Here is a 15,388-nt window from a genome sequence, read left to right on the forward strand (position 1 = left end):
TTTAAAAATGGAGAATAATAATGATTTGCTTGTTTGTGTTTGTGAGGTGATGGTTGATGAAATGGCCCCGTGTGAAGTTACTGTCCCCTGCTGGACCTCGCTGAGTTCGGCGCTCTGTTTGGACTGAACCTCATATCTGGCTGTGTTTAATACCGACAATACCGACGTTAATAATGAACATTATGAATAATATTAATACTACAAGCCTAATAATAATACATTAATAACTATAAAACAGCTCTACATTTAAAAATAAAAATGAAATTAAATGATACAAATTTGAAAACAACCATTTTTACATTATTGTCTACATGCATCATCTCAAATAATTACAATGTCATTTATCAGACCCTTCGGCGTTGTCTTTTGAAGAATTAAACCTGCCAGATCGAACGCAGGCTAACATTCAATCAATCAATCAATTAATCATATATATTTTCTATAGCGCCCCATATGCGCTTCACAAAATCTGTTTGAAAACAAGAAAATATGTAATTGTAAGCCTGGTCGAACAAAATAAGTCTTCAGTGTAATTTTAAACAAAGAGCGCTTTCCACGATTTAAGATGCTTTAGAGAGACAGAATATTGGAATTGGCAGCCGAAACTGGGGGATAAAACTGCCTGTGATCAAAGTGGGCAGAAAAGTTGCATACTTTGCATAACGTATTTGGGAGAAAAGAAAACGGATCATCTCTGATTTGTAACGTTTCCATGGTTCGGCCCGGCCACTGCCGTGTGACTGGTTAAAACGATGAGTTCAGTTTTTTTTTTTTTTTCTGCTGCTTGGTAATTCAGAGGTCGATGGATCGAAACCATCCTCTGCTAGCGTGTTTTTCTTCTGTTAGCAAAGTAGATTTTCTAAAATATTATCTGAAGGCAATTAATTAATATTACATTTCGCAATCAAGGATGATATGATGCGCAAGGATACTTGTCTTTCATTAGAGCTGAAATAAATTATTGCGCTTTGAGATTATATGTTACTAGCGAATTGTTTAAAAATGTACTTAACTAGAGTACAACTGTTCTAAAAAAGAATGTTATCTCAAAAATAGTGGCTTGTCAAGCCGCAATAACTCAGTTGGGAGAGCGTTGCTAAAAAAAATATATAAAAAAATCTCCCTTTGTGCTTCTCGGAAGGCATACGATGGACGGCGCACTGCAGTTTTTCAGTCTGGGGAATATTACAAATTAGGAGACTGTGCTTTAAAATACACATGTAGGGCGGGCGTCTCTGTTACAAAGAATTGTCGCACTTTGTATTGATCTCCATAATGCATGGGACTAAATACGCAGACACATTAAAACTATTTGGAAAATGCGGGCATCGATCCCGCTACTTCTCGCATGCTAAGCGAGCGCTCTACCATTTGAGCTAATTCCCCTTAAATTGTGTGAGCGATTCTCATAGGCTACATCGCAGCTTGATATGAGCAATTCAGATTGTCTTTTTGGCAATGTAGTCTTCCAATTGCAAATTCAAAAAAAAAAAATTAAATAGCAAATATTTCGACAACAGGTATGTTTTCAATTTCTTCAAAAAGAAGTCTCAGCTCGTTTATTCAGTCTCTTTAAAATCCACCTCTGTGTCCCGATGCAGCAGCGCTGTGTGCTGTGGCTCGAGCTTGTTTGACGAGGCAGACAATGCAAAAATGCCAAAACTTGCTTTTGTATCACATGACAAACTTAAGGTATGCTTTAACGGCTTGGCTGTCTCAAGTTAGTTTGTATTGTTAATGGAACACCTCGTTGTTGCCCAGTCAGTGTATCATATGAAGTAGAGCTTGCCAGTTGGTGCCGACGGTCTGCCAATAAAAGTTAAGACTATATTTGCAAGGATCATTTCTAGAGTGAAACATGTTTTGAAGGGATTGGTCTCGGTATCCACCAGGAGGAGTGGCAGTGTTTTCTTCTCAGCACCGAGCTGACAATGAGTGTTGTTATCGGGAACCTACTCGCTGCAAGGAATGACCACTTCAATCTTCAGTCGGGGGTTGTTGAAGGAAGGGGACACATTTTGAGTGCGTCTCTCATACTGGTAGAAACGCAGAAAAAAAGAAACCATCAAGCCTACAATTGTTCAGTTGTTTAAATCAATAAGCAATTTTCAAATTGATCAATGCTAATGTTAAAACAATTTAAGAACACTTAATAGGCCTTCACTGATATAAAAAATATAGTAATGTGATTAGCACTACGGAGGACTAAATGAGCTTAAATAAAAACTTTAATTTGAAAATAACCTGTGCTTATCCCCACTTACAAGGAAGAGTGGCATCCGTTTCTTTATTAATGAACCAAAGATAAAGACGTTACAAATGAGAGAAGAGTGCCATCTAGTGGAGAAAGAAAAGGCACAATGGCAATAGACACGTTCTGCAGTATAGCCTATGGGAGTTCTGTTACAGGCGAATCTCTCCATCTCCATATTGATCCAGGTCCATTTCGTTGTTCGAGGTGATCTTGGTGCAAACAGAACGAAGATCACGTGTCGTGTCATTGAGATCTCTCTATCTCACTTAAACAGACGGCTGCGTTTCTCAAGATGCTCCAGCAAGCGCTGCTGCTTGCAAATGGAGAGCATGTAAACAAACTGGACAACTAACATTATCAAGCAGTTATTTTCTTATTTTTTTTAAATCAAGGTTTATAAATACAGATAGTTGGGCGGTGTATTTCACTGGGTTAATAAAAAACAAACATGATATATGAATGTAAACACTGAAATTCAAACTGGCCTCGGTTCTACCCTCGATTTAAAACAATGCACAACCAAACCTTTGAATTGCAAAGTACAACAGAATGCATGCCAGTGGAGGCAGCGATATACATGAAATAAATGAGATACCAACAAAAGCAGATTGTTCAATAATTAAGAACGCTTATTATAACTCAAATGTAATGTTTCTTGTAATATTCGCAGTTTTGTCGAAACAATCCATATTCAATTTTTCCCGCCGAAGTTAAACAGATTCGAATCGATTTTTACAAGAAAATCAAAATTCATAAAACCCGATAAACATTTAAGTTTATGAAACTAAAACTAAATGCATTCCCAAATAAATACGCAAGTCTCCTTACCTTAAACATTTCCATTTTAAAATGTGCAGATAACTGAAATGAGAATTGTACTCTTTTTGCGGTATTTGGGTGGCTCTCAGAAGAGCCTTTGTGTTGTAAAGACGGAGCAGGGACGGTCTCGGTTTACTTGGAGCTGGTGTACTTGGTGACGGCCTTGGTGCCCTCAGACACGGCGTGCTTGGCCAGCTCTCCGGGCAGCAGGAGGCGCACGGCTGTCTGGATCTCCCGGGAAGTGATGGTGGAGCGCTTGTTGTAGTGAGCCAGGCGGGACGACTCGCCGGCGATGCGCTCGAAAATGTCGTTGACGAACGAGTTCATGATGCCCATCGCCTTGGAAGAGATGCCGGTGTCGGGGTGGACCTGCTTCAGCACTTTGTACACGTAGATCGCGTAGCTCTCCTTCCTGGTCTTTCTGCGCTTCTTCCCTCCCTTAGGCTGGGTCTTGGCAACAGCCTTCTTGGAGCCTTTCTTCGGCGCGGGTGCAGCTTTCGGTTCTGGCATTTTCCTTCTCTGATGCTTTTTGAAAGATGAATGAGTAACCAGCCCCCAGAGCCCCAGTATTTATAGAGTCTGTATGCAAATTATTACTAAACAACCCTTTAGAGTGAGAATGTTGACCTGTTAACCTAGCAACGCTCCCGGGTGACGGAGTACTTCGATGTGATTGATTGTTCACTGGAAACGCAACAGAGGGGGTGGTAACTTTGCCGCGAGCTGAGATCTTTTTTTTTTCTCTCTCGAGTTCAGGTTTGAATTCGGCGCCTTTTTTCTTGATCGGTTAGTTTAGGTCTTTTGTTTTTCATTTATTAAATACATGAAGAACTCAGTATACAGCAATACTGAAATCCACACCCGATGCGTCTTAAATATAGAAATATAAATAATCAAACCCACGCCACTTTCTGTGCTCATTAAACACGTTAAATGTAGAAACACACGATCAATGCTGATGCTCTTTGATTTCTTCCTCATCCCAGAGTACCGATTGTTTCACAGCAGCTTGAATGGCGAAACTTCAACTCAAATTCAGAAAAGACGACATCGTGGAGCTCAAAGCTGAATCAGGATCTGCTGCTTTTAATTTATTATACTGATTACAAAATGTACTGAAAATAAAATTAGATAAGACTTTTTTTTTTTTTTTTTAGTGTTTTATTTCTTACCTGACTTTAATTCTGCACGGAATCGGATAAAACCGAGCTCGTATTTTCTCATTATTACTGAAAATGTTCACTTTTTAAAATACAATTCCATTCAGTTAATTGATTTTATTGATTTATTAACTGAAATGCTTATTTTAATTTTATCTTTTTCTGGATTTGTGTCAAGAGTTAAAAATCCAACACTTAAGTTTAAGCCTAAAATACTCTCGTTACACAGCGTGAAATAGGTCTAAATAGCCATTTTAAAACAACAAAGAAAACACTGGGGAGATAACAGTATAAAACATTTTGAAAAATGTGATTTTATTCTTTTGAAGATTTTAGTGGTGTACTAAAATTTAGCTTGTTTCAGAATTGAAAACTCTTTAAATGAAAAGGTGGGCGGCTCTTAAAAGAGCCTTTTTGTTCGTGTCCTTGCGTCCAGATCTTTAACCCCCGAATCCGTACAGAGTGCGACCCTGGCGCTTCAGAGCGTACACCACATCCATAGCGGTGACGGTCTTTCTCTTGGCGTGCTCAGTGTAAGTGACGGCATCCCGGATCACATTCTCCAGGAAAACCTTCAACACCCCGCGGGTCTCTTCATAGATCAGCCCGGAAATTCGCTTCACTCCTCCGCGGCGAGCCAGGCGGCGGATAGCGGGCTTGGTGATGCCCTGGATGTTATCACGGAGCACTTTGCGATGCCGCTTGGCGCCTCCTTTGCCGAGTCCTTTACCACCTTTGCCTCTTCCAGACATGCTGTAGATCCGTATTATGAAAATAATACAATACTTGAAACGAGGGCTGAGGCTCTAATACATACACGCAGACCGGACCTGATTGAAAAAGAAGCCAGCAAAGAAGAGCGCGGAAACATTAGACCCGCCCACCACTGAGCCGTGTCTGTGAGCGCGTGTTAACCACCAAACTGCTGACTCGCATTCCCTGCATAGTGTTGCTGATTAACAACGAGCCGGTTCACCTCCCGAAATTCCGCCGATAATAAACGAGGCATTTTTTTATATCCGATATCAGATTTTTATTTTGGCCTAAAATGTAGCCTCTCTTTCCATCTATAGATTTGATGGTTTAAAAGAAACACAACGTTGGGAAGGAAAAGCGAAAAGCGCTCATAATATAATGTTAACATGTTTCAATTGCGAAACTTACACATATAACACTTACCGTGTAAACTACAGCTGTTTATTTAAAATTGGAATATAACACTTTCAGAGAAGTGGGTGGCTCTTAGAAGAGCCTTTGAGTTTCGCTGTATTTTAAGGGTTTTGCAGTTTAAGCGCGTTCCCCTCGGATTCGGCGGGCCAGCTGGATGTCTTTGGGCATGATGGTGACTCTCTTGGCGTGAATGGCACACAGGTTGGTGTCCTCAAAGAGCCCGACCAGGTAAGCCTCGCTAGCCTCCTGCAGCGCCATCACAGCGGAGCTCTGGAAGCGCAGGTCGGTCTTGAAATCCTGAGCGATTTCTCGGACGAGCCGCTGGAAGGGCAGTTTGCGGATCAACAACTCGGTGGATTTCTGATAGCGGCGGATTTCCCTCAGAGCCACAGTGCCAGGTCTGTAACGGTGAGGTTTCTTCACGCCGCCGGTAGCGGGGGCGCTCTTTCGAGCAGCCTTGGTAGCAAGCTGTTTCCTGGGCGCCTTTCCACCGGTGGACTTACGCGCAGTCTGCTTAGTTCTTGCCATTTTCAAACTCTACTACACAGTATTAAAACAAACTGTAAATGGCACAAGCAGCCGATACCAGAGACTATATAGGAACTGAGCTACTCTGATAGGCTATGAGATCTGAAGGGCGGGTCTTTGTTCCTCATTGGCTATATTCCAGATCCTCAATGATTGATTGGAACATTTGAATTCTGCGCGCGCATTCTGTTAAGCAGTTATTGTTTCTGAGCTGTTGGCGCCTTTTTTTAATAAATACAGTATAGTCAGTCATTCAGGACAACATTGCTTATCCCCAGTATAAGAAATGCATTCCATTCAGATTAAGCAGTCTGGGTTCAAAATTGTCACGGAGAAACGCTCAACAATAGGCAAGCAATACTTATTTATGGCGAGAGAAAATACATAAACCAAGCATGTACCCTTAACACTAAAGAAAATAGACCAATTCAAAAACTATAATCAGACTGAAAACAAACAAACAAAAAACAAAACACGGAAAATACATATCCCCGCAATAAAACACAAACACGGGAGGGGGTGGATTTCCAACTGGAAGCATGTTTCAAGGTAGCTCGATCGAAAACAAAGTAAAGCAGTCAATTGATATTGTATCAGATTGTCTGTTTGTAAAGAACGTGGCATTAATGTGGGAACGTGATCTACACGCGCTGAGGCGAGGCGTGTGTTTGATATCGCTCCAAACAGACATGGCAGCGCTGCACTGCCACACACAAATACAATACTATTTATTGCTCAATTCTCACCATTCGGTTTTTTTCATACAATAAAAATAAACCGATTCGATGCGCTTTTATAGAAAAGTGGGTGGCTCTTAAAAGAGCCTTTGGGGGTTTAAGATGTAAAAGCGGCGTCCGAGTGATTTATTTCTTGCTTGGCTTCTCGGTTTTCTTGGGCAGCAGCACGGCCTGGATGTTGGGCAGCACTCCGCCCTGAGCGATGGTGACGCCTCCCATCAGCTTGTTGAGCTCCTCGTCGTTGCGGACAGCGAGCTGCAGGTGACGCGGGATGATTCTGGTTTTCTTGTTGTCCCGGGCGGCGTTCCCGGCCAGCTCCAGGATTTCAGCAGTCAGGTACTCGAGCACAGCGGCCAGATAGACCGGGGCTCCAGCGCCCACACGCTGGGCATAGTTTCCCTTCCGCAGTAGCCTGTGGACACGACCGACTGGGAACTGCAGTCCTGCCCTGGAGGAGCGAGTCTTTGCTTTAGCACGGGCTTTACCGCCAGTCTTTCCTCTTCCAGACATCTTCACTGTAGTTCAGAATATCACAACAATAAATGCGCGGCCGCTCTCCTGCTATTATACACACCGGCTCATTCGTGATTGGACAGAACGGTGCAATACTAGTTAGAATGTTAAAAGACGTCATAGTGGATGAGGGCGTGCAGAATCTTATTGCATGCCTCTGATTGGTTGTATCATTCCCTGCCCGCTGTTTCTGGTTTGGCGCTGTTCTGCTGCGGTTTGTCTTGTTTCCTCTTGGCGCGCATTTTTAAATTGGAAGACAGCAGTAACAAAATGTAACCGTTTAGAAGTGTTTAAAACCACACTGCCCTACAGTCGTGTTCGAGTTGTTATAATTCCTAGGTTTTAGTTTACAGTTCTGGGCACTTCAGTTATCTAGAAAGTCGATATTGTTGACTGTCCAGTTTGTTTACATTGTGTAAAGGTAGTTATATCTGCAATGATACCAATTTAAATTATATGTTCCAATAATTTATTTACATTATAAAACAGTTTGATTAAAACATTCCCCCCCAAAGTACGAAATATCGCTGAAGATTTTTAGATCACCGTGCCTGTTTTAACCCGAGTATCCTCGGGATGAGGTTCAGTAACACAGGCTCAGATTTTTGCCCACATGAAAACATTCATAGACATCCTATCTATGGTTTCATTGAGATTATACAATGGCACGGAATAATACAAAATGAATATTTACACGTTGTCTGCAGGATTGGAACCTGCGCGGTGAGACCCCAATGGATTCCCAGTCCATCGTCTTACCCACTCGGCCTCGACCCCCGCTGTATAATCCCGCGCATCTGAGCAGCGCATTCCCCCGGTGACAGGCAGCCTCCTGTTAGGAGAGCTGGAAGGGGTTTCCAGTGAACACACCGCTAGTTCTGCGGTATCAGCAGTTTGTTAATATTAAAGTGAAGCAGCGGTGTTTTTGCTTAAGACTGTTCAAGTTTAGAACAATACCTCTTTCCCTAGTTTACATCAACATACTACCTTAATTAAATTAGCTCGTTAATACATTATCCGTACTTTATTAATGCAGACTTTCTTTAAACAAAATAACTCCCAAAACGCATATTATACATACACACGTCATTGGAATTCAGAGTTTACGCAGATACATATATAAACAACATACATAAATCTATAACTAACACCCTAACCCAAAGAGCATCTCCTGAGGTTGTAGAAAGTGAATGATTAGTAAACAGATTTAAACTCGTGTTTGATATTGTGGGTGGCTCTGAAAAGAGCCTTTGTGTTCAAATGCAGCCGATGAATATCCTTAACCTCCGAATCCGTACAGAGTGCGACCCTGACGCTTCAGAGCGTACACCACATCCATAGCGGTGACGGTCTTTCTCTTGGCGTGCTCAGTGTAGGTGACGGCATCCCGGATCACATTCTCCAGGAAAACCTTCAACACCCCGCGGGTCTCTTCATAGATCAGCCCGGAGATTCGCTTCACTCCTCCGCGGCGAGCCAGGCGGCGGATAGCGGGCTTGGTGATGCCCTGGATGTTATCACGGAGCACTTTGCGATGCCGCTTGGCGCCTCCTTTCCCGAGTCCTTTACCACCTTTGCCTCTTCCAGACATATTCTAGATCCGTATTATAAAAATAACACAATACTTGAAACAAGGGCTGAGGTTGTATTACATACACGCAGACCGGACCTGATTGAAAAAGAAGCCAGCAAAGAAGAGCGCGCACACATTAGACCCGCCCACCACTGAGCCGTGTCTGTGAGCGCGTGTTAACCACCAAACTGCTGACTCGCATTCCCTGCACAGTGTTGCTGATTAAAGAACATTTCAATAAATGCATCTACATTCGCGTTGTTAACCTGATTCCAAATAAGTTGTTTCACATTGTTTTCTTAGATAACGGTTATGCATTTCCCTGCGTATTGCAGTTGTACTTCTGCATTTCTGCAGAGGCAAACACATGTTTACACACACACACACACTCATGGGTTTCTTTTACACCTGTGTTGTTGGAGTCGATGCGCTGTAAGTATTATTATTATTATCATTATTATTATTATTATTATTATTATTATTATTATTTATTTATTTATGTATTTATTTATTTATTTATTTATTTATTTCTTAGCAGACGCCCTTATCCAGGGCGACTTACAGTCATAAACAAAATACAGTCACTCTAATAAGCACATGTACTGCCCTAAGTCACGAGTAAATCCTTTACCAGCTTTGGAAAAACGAAACTGTGCGTTCACATCTGTCCATGCAGAACGTTTATGCTGTTCTATGTTGTTAAAGTAAATAAATGCCGCTGTATACAAGAGTATACAAACAACACGAAACTACAATCACGTGACACACTTGCAGAAATTCAATGATAAGCAATGTGATGACGTGCAGTTGCGTATCATGACCACAAGGTGTCAGTAATAGATTTTACAGTAACCCCGCGAACACAATGATGTTTCAGAACGTTATGAGAATGTTATTCGAAAGTCAGGATAACATTAAGTCATGTTTGGGCCATCTGCGGTCCACATAATTCATGTTTTTATTTTAAGTGTGGGAGCCCTCACTCCCTAAGTTTTATTTTATTCTATTATGTATTGATGTATTCATGTATTTGTTTTATCTCATCTTATGTTAACCCCCTATGTACTGTACCACATTTTGCATGCATTATTGTATGTATTTTGTTTGTTATCATTAAAACCTAATAAAAATGTGATAAAAAATAAATAACTATCTCTTTTTTTACAGACGAAGAAGGCAGTGTCTCAATTAAATATGTTAATATGCAACACGAAGAAGGCATTGTGATCCACAATAAACCAGCTTCATTCAAATATAGTCCATTTGGGTTACACTTGGACAAACATGTGCCTGGAAGTCACCCTGCCATGACGATTCCTAAAATCGGAGGTTTTATAGAAATGGAAGCTGAATCTACCAAGGTAGAATTCCGTGAGATTCAATTAGAAGCCAAGGGCAGCAGTGCAGCAGCACGTGCTGAAGTCAGTGCTGTGGGAGCTTCTGCAATGGTCCGAGGCGAGCTGGCAAGTGCCTCTGCATCAATAGGCCCTGTAGGTGTGAAGGTTCGGCTGGGAATTGACACAGGGGCTTCTATAGGAGTGGAGGGAATTGAGGCAAAGGTCTTGGGAACTGGGTTCTCGATTGGTCCAAAAACGAGCATAAGTGTGCTTGGAAGTGAAGCGTCTTGCTCAGCCATGTAACCAGTAGGAATGAAAAGCACCCTCATTATGACAGTGAACCCTTAGACAGGTGTCCTCCTTGCACTGACTGGGGTTAGTCAGTGTGTGATTGTGTGTTGCCAGAATGGAGTATTAGTTTAGTTTAGTTATCTACAAGCTTCTGTTTGTTTTTCAATATATCTTTATGTTGGAGTGAAACATTGACAATGGCAGTGCTGAATAAATAAGCACTTCATACAAATTGTTATTTGACTCAATTTAAGCCTGGCTTCTATTATCTTGCTGTATACATTTGAAAGTATTTAACTACAAAATATAGAAAAAGCATATACTTAATATATTTTATACTATTAACACTGATAATTTTTTCTCTGAGTTTGTATGGTGTAGCACTTTTTTCTATATCATAGCAAACTGTATTACAAGTATATACTGTATACCGTATATATTGTATTTGAGTTTATTTTTATTGTATAATATACAGTATATATTGTACTTGAGTTTATTTTTATTGTATAATATACAGTATATATTGTACTTGAGTTTATTTTTATTGTATAGCATACAGTATATATTGTATTTGAGTTTATTTTTATTGTATAGTATACAGTATATATTGTATTTGAGTTTGTTTTTAATTGTATAGTCTATTTTACTGTATATTTATGATGCAGGTATTCCCTCTCAGGGTAATTTATCCTGGAGTGTGGTCGCTTTAATACTGAAGTTCCTGACAGGTGGATTCTGTCCATTACCATTCCCAACAGAATACCCTGGACAGCCATGTTGAGGCCTTTTCCACACAAGTAATGTTTTGGTGCCCTCTGGTGAGCTTTCCTTGTACTTGTAAATGTGTGTATAGGATTACTATCAGCAAAAAACAAAACAACAACAAAAAACAACAACCTTAAATAATATTAGAAAATGAAAGATGGAATAAAGTGATAATCTTGCCCCATTACAGAAAAATAATGAAAGAATATAAACAAACAAACAAGGTTTATTCATCTTGTTGATTTTCAATTTCTTCTAACTGGGCTCCTTATTGCACTCATTCTGTGATCTTTTTACAGTATCTGTAAATACCTCTGGTTTGTGCTAAAGCTGAAAAAAAATCCATCACAGTGCTGGATTCTCTGGTTTTCAGCCAGGTGGATAAGCTACTATAGTCATATTATTAGAGCCAAGGACAGGTGTCCTGGTAGGGTTAAAGCTAGCCTGCACACACAAGTAAAGTAGAGTTGATGAAATCGTACTTAATAATAACAAGAGCAAAGTCTTCTGTTGAGATTAGTTTGGAATCCAAAGCGTATAAAGGTTCACTTCATTACTGCACTGAGTGTGGAATTGCTTTGTCCAAATCAGATCTCATTATATTGATGAGTTTCTCGAATTCACTTCATTATTGCACTGTATGCTCTGTTCTCTGCTAATTTTCCACAGTTAAATCCTGAATCCCTGCTTCCCTTCATGTGTCAAATAATTGCTGTGTCTTGTTGTTTTCTGTGCCTCCTACAAATATTCAGCAATTGAATTCTCTTCCAAAGTAATAATAGAAATGCAGTTTATTGATTACAAGCCTATTATTATTATTATTATTATTATTATTATTATTATTATTATTATTATTATTATTATTATTATTGAATGATGTATATGTTGAATAATAATATTTTAAACTAATGTTATTTGTGTGTCATATTTATTGGTATTACTTTGAATGTATTGTTTGTGGTGTGTGTGCTCTTTAGGCAGCATGGTGTTTGCAATGCTGTAAACAAACAGTGTACTATTTTTCACCGTGTTTATTGTCTGCTTATACTCGCCAACCGCGGCTTCGGCCCTGCGTCCCCCCCGGTACACGCTCTGCGCTGACCAGGTGTGTGTGTTGACCACGCGGTTAGGGTCGGCACATAGCGTAGCGGCCTCCCTGGTGCTGCGGTACCGCGGCACACGCATAGCCCGTGATGTTATTATCTCGGGGCACAGGTGCTTAATATAAGCGACACACGGTGCCCAGCGCCTCAGTGGTAGTGCACAACAATGCTGCACGATACGCGGTGCACTCCTCAGTACTTGGAGTGTGCAGTGCTCGGATCACACAGAACACATGTGCACGCGTGCTGATACCTCTACCACTCTAGTGTGATTACACACGGTACACAGTTCACGTAGATACGGTGCCTGGGATGCACAGTGCAAGCAGTGCATGTGGTGCACGTTGCGCTAATTGTGTAGGCACAGGTCAACCTAGCATATAGCTCACAGTGCTGCGCAGTACCCAGTGTAAACAGGGTACTCGGCACAAGGTGCACAAGGTTAATACCCTTGCTGCAACAATAGTGGTTGTATACACTATGCTAACACTTGCCAGTGTTTGTCGCAGTGCAAGCAGTGCCTCAGTGCTAATGCACAAGGCCAGGCCTATGTCGGGGTCTCATCCCTGTAAGGACATTATGGATCTCAAGGCCAAGATGACCCAGGTCCTGGAGCTCTTCCCCTGTCCAGGTCCCGCAGCCCCAGTCGCCATACCCCCCCCCCTCTTCCTTTGGAGTGCAGGAGGGGTGGGCAGGGTCGTCTCAGCTGGTACAGGAGGACACGCTGTCTATAGCGGCCTCAGGTGACGGGGCTTCTTTCTCCTCGGAGATGCAAGTGGGTGAGACCCTTGCCGAAGAAGAGCCTGGTTCTGAGAGTGTCTCAGAAGCCAGTACCACCCCGCTGTCCAGCTCCATTTCGGCACTCGTGGGACGTGCTGCAGCTTTCCTGCAGCTCCCCTGGACGCCAGCATCAGAACCATGCTGGTCCGTTTTCCGGACGCAGGTGCTGGCTCCCCGCCCCCAGAGGTTCCCGGCCTTCCCAGATTTTTTGGAGCAGGCACACTCCTCCTGGGACCACCCGGCCGCGGGACTCAGTGTGCTGAAGCAGGCCGCATCGCTCGCCTCCTGGTAGACTCCACCATTGCAGCCTTGGTTAAGGCCCCGCCAGTGGGTGGTCTTATTAAAGACCCGGCGTGCCCGAACCCCCAATGCAGGGTGACGGAGACACATTTGAAGCGAGCCTACGCAGCAGAAGCGCAGGCAACTCGCTTGGCTAATACAGCTAGTGTGCTGACCACGTATTTAGATGGTGTATTGCGTGAAGCCCCACTCCCCGGGCCTGTGGCCACGGAGCTGCGCCTCCTGTCCAGCACACTGCTGCAAGTCTCCGGTCTCCAAGGGCAAGCCCTTGGCTGGAGCCTGGCTAGCTTAGTGGTGGCTCGTAGGCAGCTATGGCTGTCTCAAGCCAGGGTACCTGATGCGGATAAGGCTGCGCTGCTTGATGCGCCGATATCCCCAGGTCATACGTTTGGGACAGCAGTGGAGGAGATTTTGCAAAGATCTCACCAGGAACGCGAGGCATCCAGTCAGGTGGCTGCATTGCTCCCTCCCCTTGCCTCTGCATGGGGTAGGTCGAGCCGCTGGCGAGCTCCCCAGACTCGGACTGTCACACGAACAGTCCCAGTCCCCACAGCTCCACTGGGTGACCTAAGGCATCGCCCTCAGGGCACACCAGCAGGTAACCGAACGCAGGTCGTGGTCAGTCCACAAACCAGTGCCATAGAAGATTTAGGCCAGCACCCTAAATACTCACTCAAAATTGCCAAGCCGCGTGGGGCAAAAAGGTCCTTTTCCTCTCGGCCACAAAGGTCCTTGTCCTTCCCAAACCCAAGGTGGCGTAGTCGACAAAATCTCTTGGTATCATACAGGTTACCGTGGACACCCTACCCGTGACACATACATGTAAACTACACCACAGTGAGCAGCTCCTTCCTCCAGACACAGACCACACTGGAGTGTTTAGATTACTGGGTGTGAGGAGCCTTGTGTTAACAACGGAAGAACTGGACTGACTTGGGAGCTCACTGCTGCTGCCTATTTCAATTGTTTTATTACTGTGTTACAGTATGGGGCAGCAGTAGTGCTCTGGCTCCCTCTTGTGGTCAGTGTGAGTGATGGCAGTGTGTGCAGCTTGGCAGGGCACTGCTGCCTGTTTCCAGAGAGGGATTCAATCAAACACTAAATTCACAGTTTAATAGAAGAGTGGATTAGTTCTATTTGTATATGTGTTCTAAGCGCTGCACTTGTGTTTCAATAAGTGTCACAGACAGTTCTATGAGATCTGAGCTGTGAACACAGGTGGGACTTGATAGGGTTGGATGACTCACAGTACAGTTAGATTATCCTTCCAGTAGTTTTATGTTTAGCCTCTCAGTGCTTTCCTGCTCTCTAGGAGGGGCATTAGAAATCTGCCTGTTCAGAATGAACTGGCCCATAAGTGTTGAGACATGTGTGCCAGGGAGCTGCTGCACACATAAGGAATGAAGGAGACCAGGTGGGTAACAAGGATGACACAGGAGGCAAGACAATAAAGAATAAACTGACTTTAATAACGCTGATGTGCTGATCCTGAATAAAAAATAAAAATTCATTCAGGGACTTCTGAGTTCCTCATTTAAAAATGTGTCTGAAATTGAGATAACATCATTTTTATTATTATAAGTTATAATCCAAGTTAGAAAAAGAAGACTAAAACACCCAATCTTCCATCTATTTGAGGTGCACACCATGTTAATATATGGGTCATTCAATACCAACTCAACCAGTGCAGATTTTACTAGAATAAATTACCTGGGGTTTTTCTGACATGCTGAGTGCAGAAACTATGGTTGTTATTTTTTTTTTATTTCTCCTTCGACCTATGACCTTGCAAGGGTCAACAAAAAATGATAAATTATGTTGTAATCAAACTGCCATGTTTCTTCAATTTTGCATTGTCCGGAGTTAGATCTAGAGAAACAAGTGACAGAGTTTGCTTCCAGTGGCACTAGCTTGGAGCTGAGGAGTTATCAACTTGCTTATGGGACTTGGAGTTTTTTGTTATCATGACATATTTGAGTGAATACTGCTCAGTTCTCCAGAGTAATCCAGGCTGATTCAAATTCAGGATGCTCTCTAATTAAGTATGACCCAATTTTT

General features: G+C 42.5%; 1 protein-coding gene and 1 non-coding gene across 2 annotated transcripts; one reads left to right on the top strand and one right to left on the bottom strand.

Annotated features, from left to right (window-relative positions):
* Positions 1-1,821: 1,821 nt before the first annotated feature.
* On the top strand, positions 1,822-2,027 carry LOC131703566 (small nucleolar RNA U3). The gene has a single exon (XR_009310007.1). It is a non-coding gene; the product is annotated as a small nucleolar RNA U3 (small nucleolar RNA).
* A 2,607-nt stretch (positions 2,028-4,634) lies between these two features.
* LOC131703125 (uncharacterized) lies at positions 4,635-8,812 on the bottom strand. Its single transcript, XM_059005990.1, has 4 exons — positions 8,490-8,812; positions 6,853-6,899; positions 5,527-5,940; positions 4,635-5,039 (listed from the first exon to the last, which is right to left on the bottom strand). Exons 1-4 carry the CDS (start codon positions 8,770-8,772, stop codon positions 4,674-4,676), a joined length of 1,110 nt encoding a protein of 369 aa, XP_058861973.1. The 5' UTR covers positions 8,773-8,812; the 3' UTR covers positions 4,635-4,673.
* Between the last annotated feature and the right edge of the window lie 6,576 nt (positions 8,813-15,388).

The sequence above is a fragment of the Acipenser ruthenus genome, chromosome 32 (assembly GCF_902713425.1).
Source record: "Acipenser ruthenus chromosome 32, fAciRut3.2 maternal haplotype, whole genome shotgun sequence".
In the NCBI taxonomy this organism is placed as follows: domain Eukaryota; kingdom Metazoa; phylum Chordata; class Actinopteri; order Acipenseriformes; family Acipenseridae; genus Acipenser; species Acipenser ruthenus.

Coding starts and splice junctions, on each gene's coding strand:
- LOC131703125 (XM_059005990.1), bottom strand. CDS start 8,772: ATGTCTGGAAGAGGCAAAGGTGGTAAAGGACTCGGGAAAGGAGGCGCC. Junction 5,941..6,852: donor ATCGCTCAGGGCGGAGTGCT/GCCCAACATCCA, acceptor ACTGTGTAGTAG/AGTTTGAAAATGGCAAGAAC. Junction 5,040..5,526: donor GCCGAATCCGAGGGGAACGC/GCTTAAACTGCA, acceptor TGTATGTATTAG/AGCCTCAGCCCTCGTTTCAA.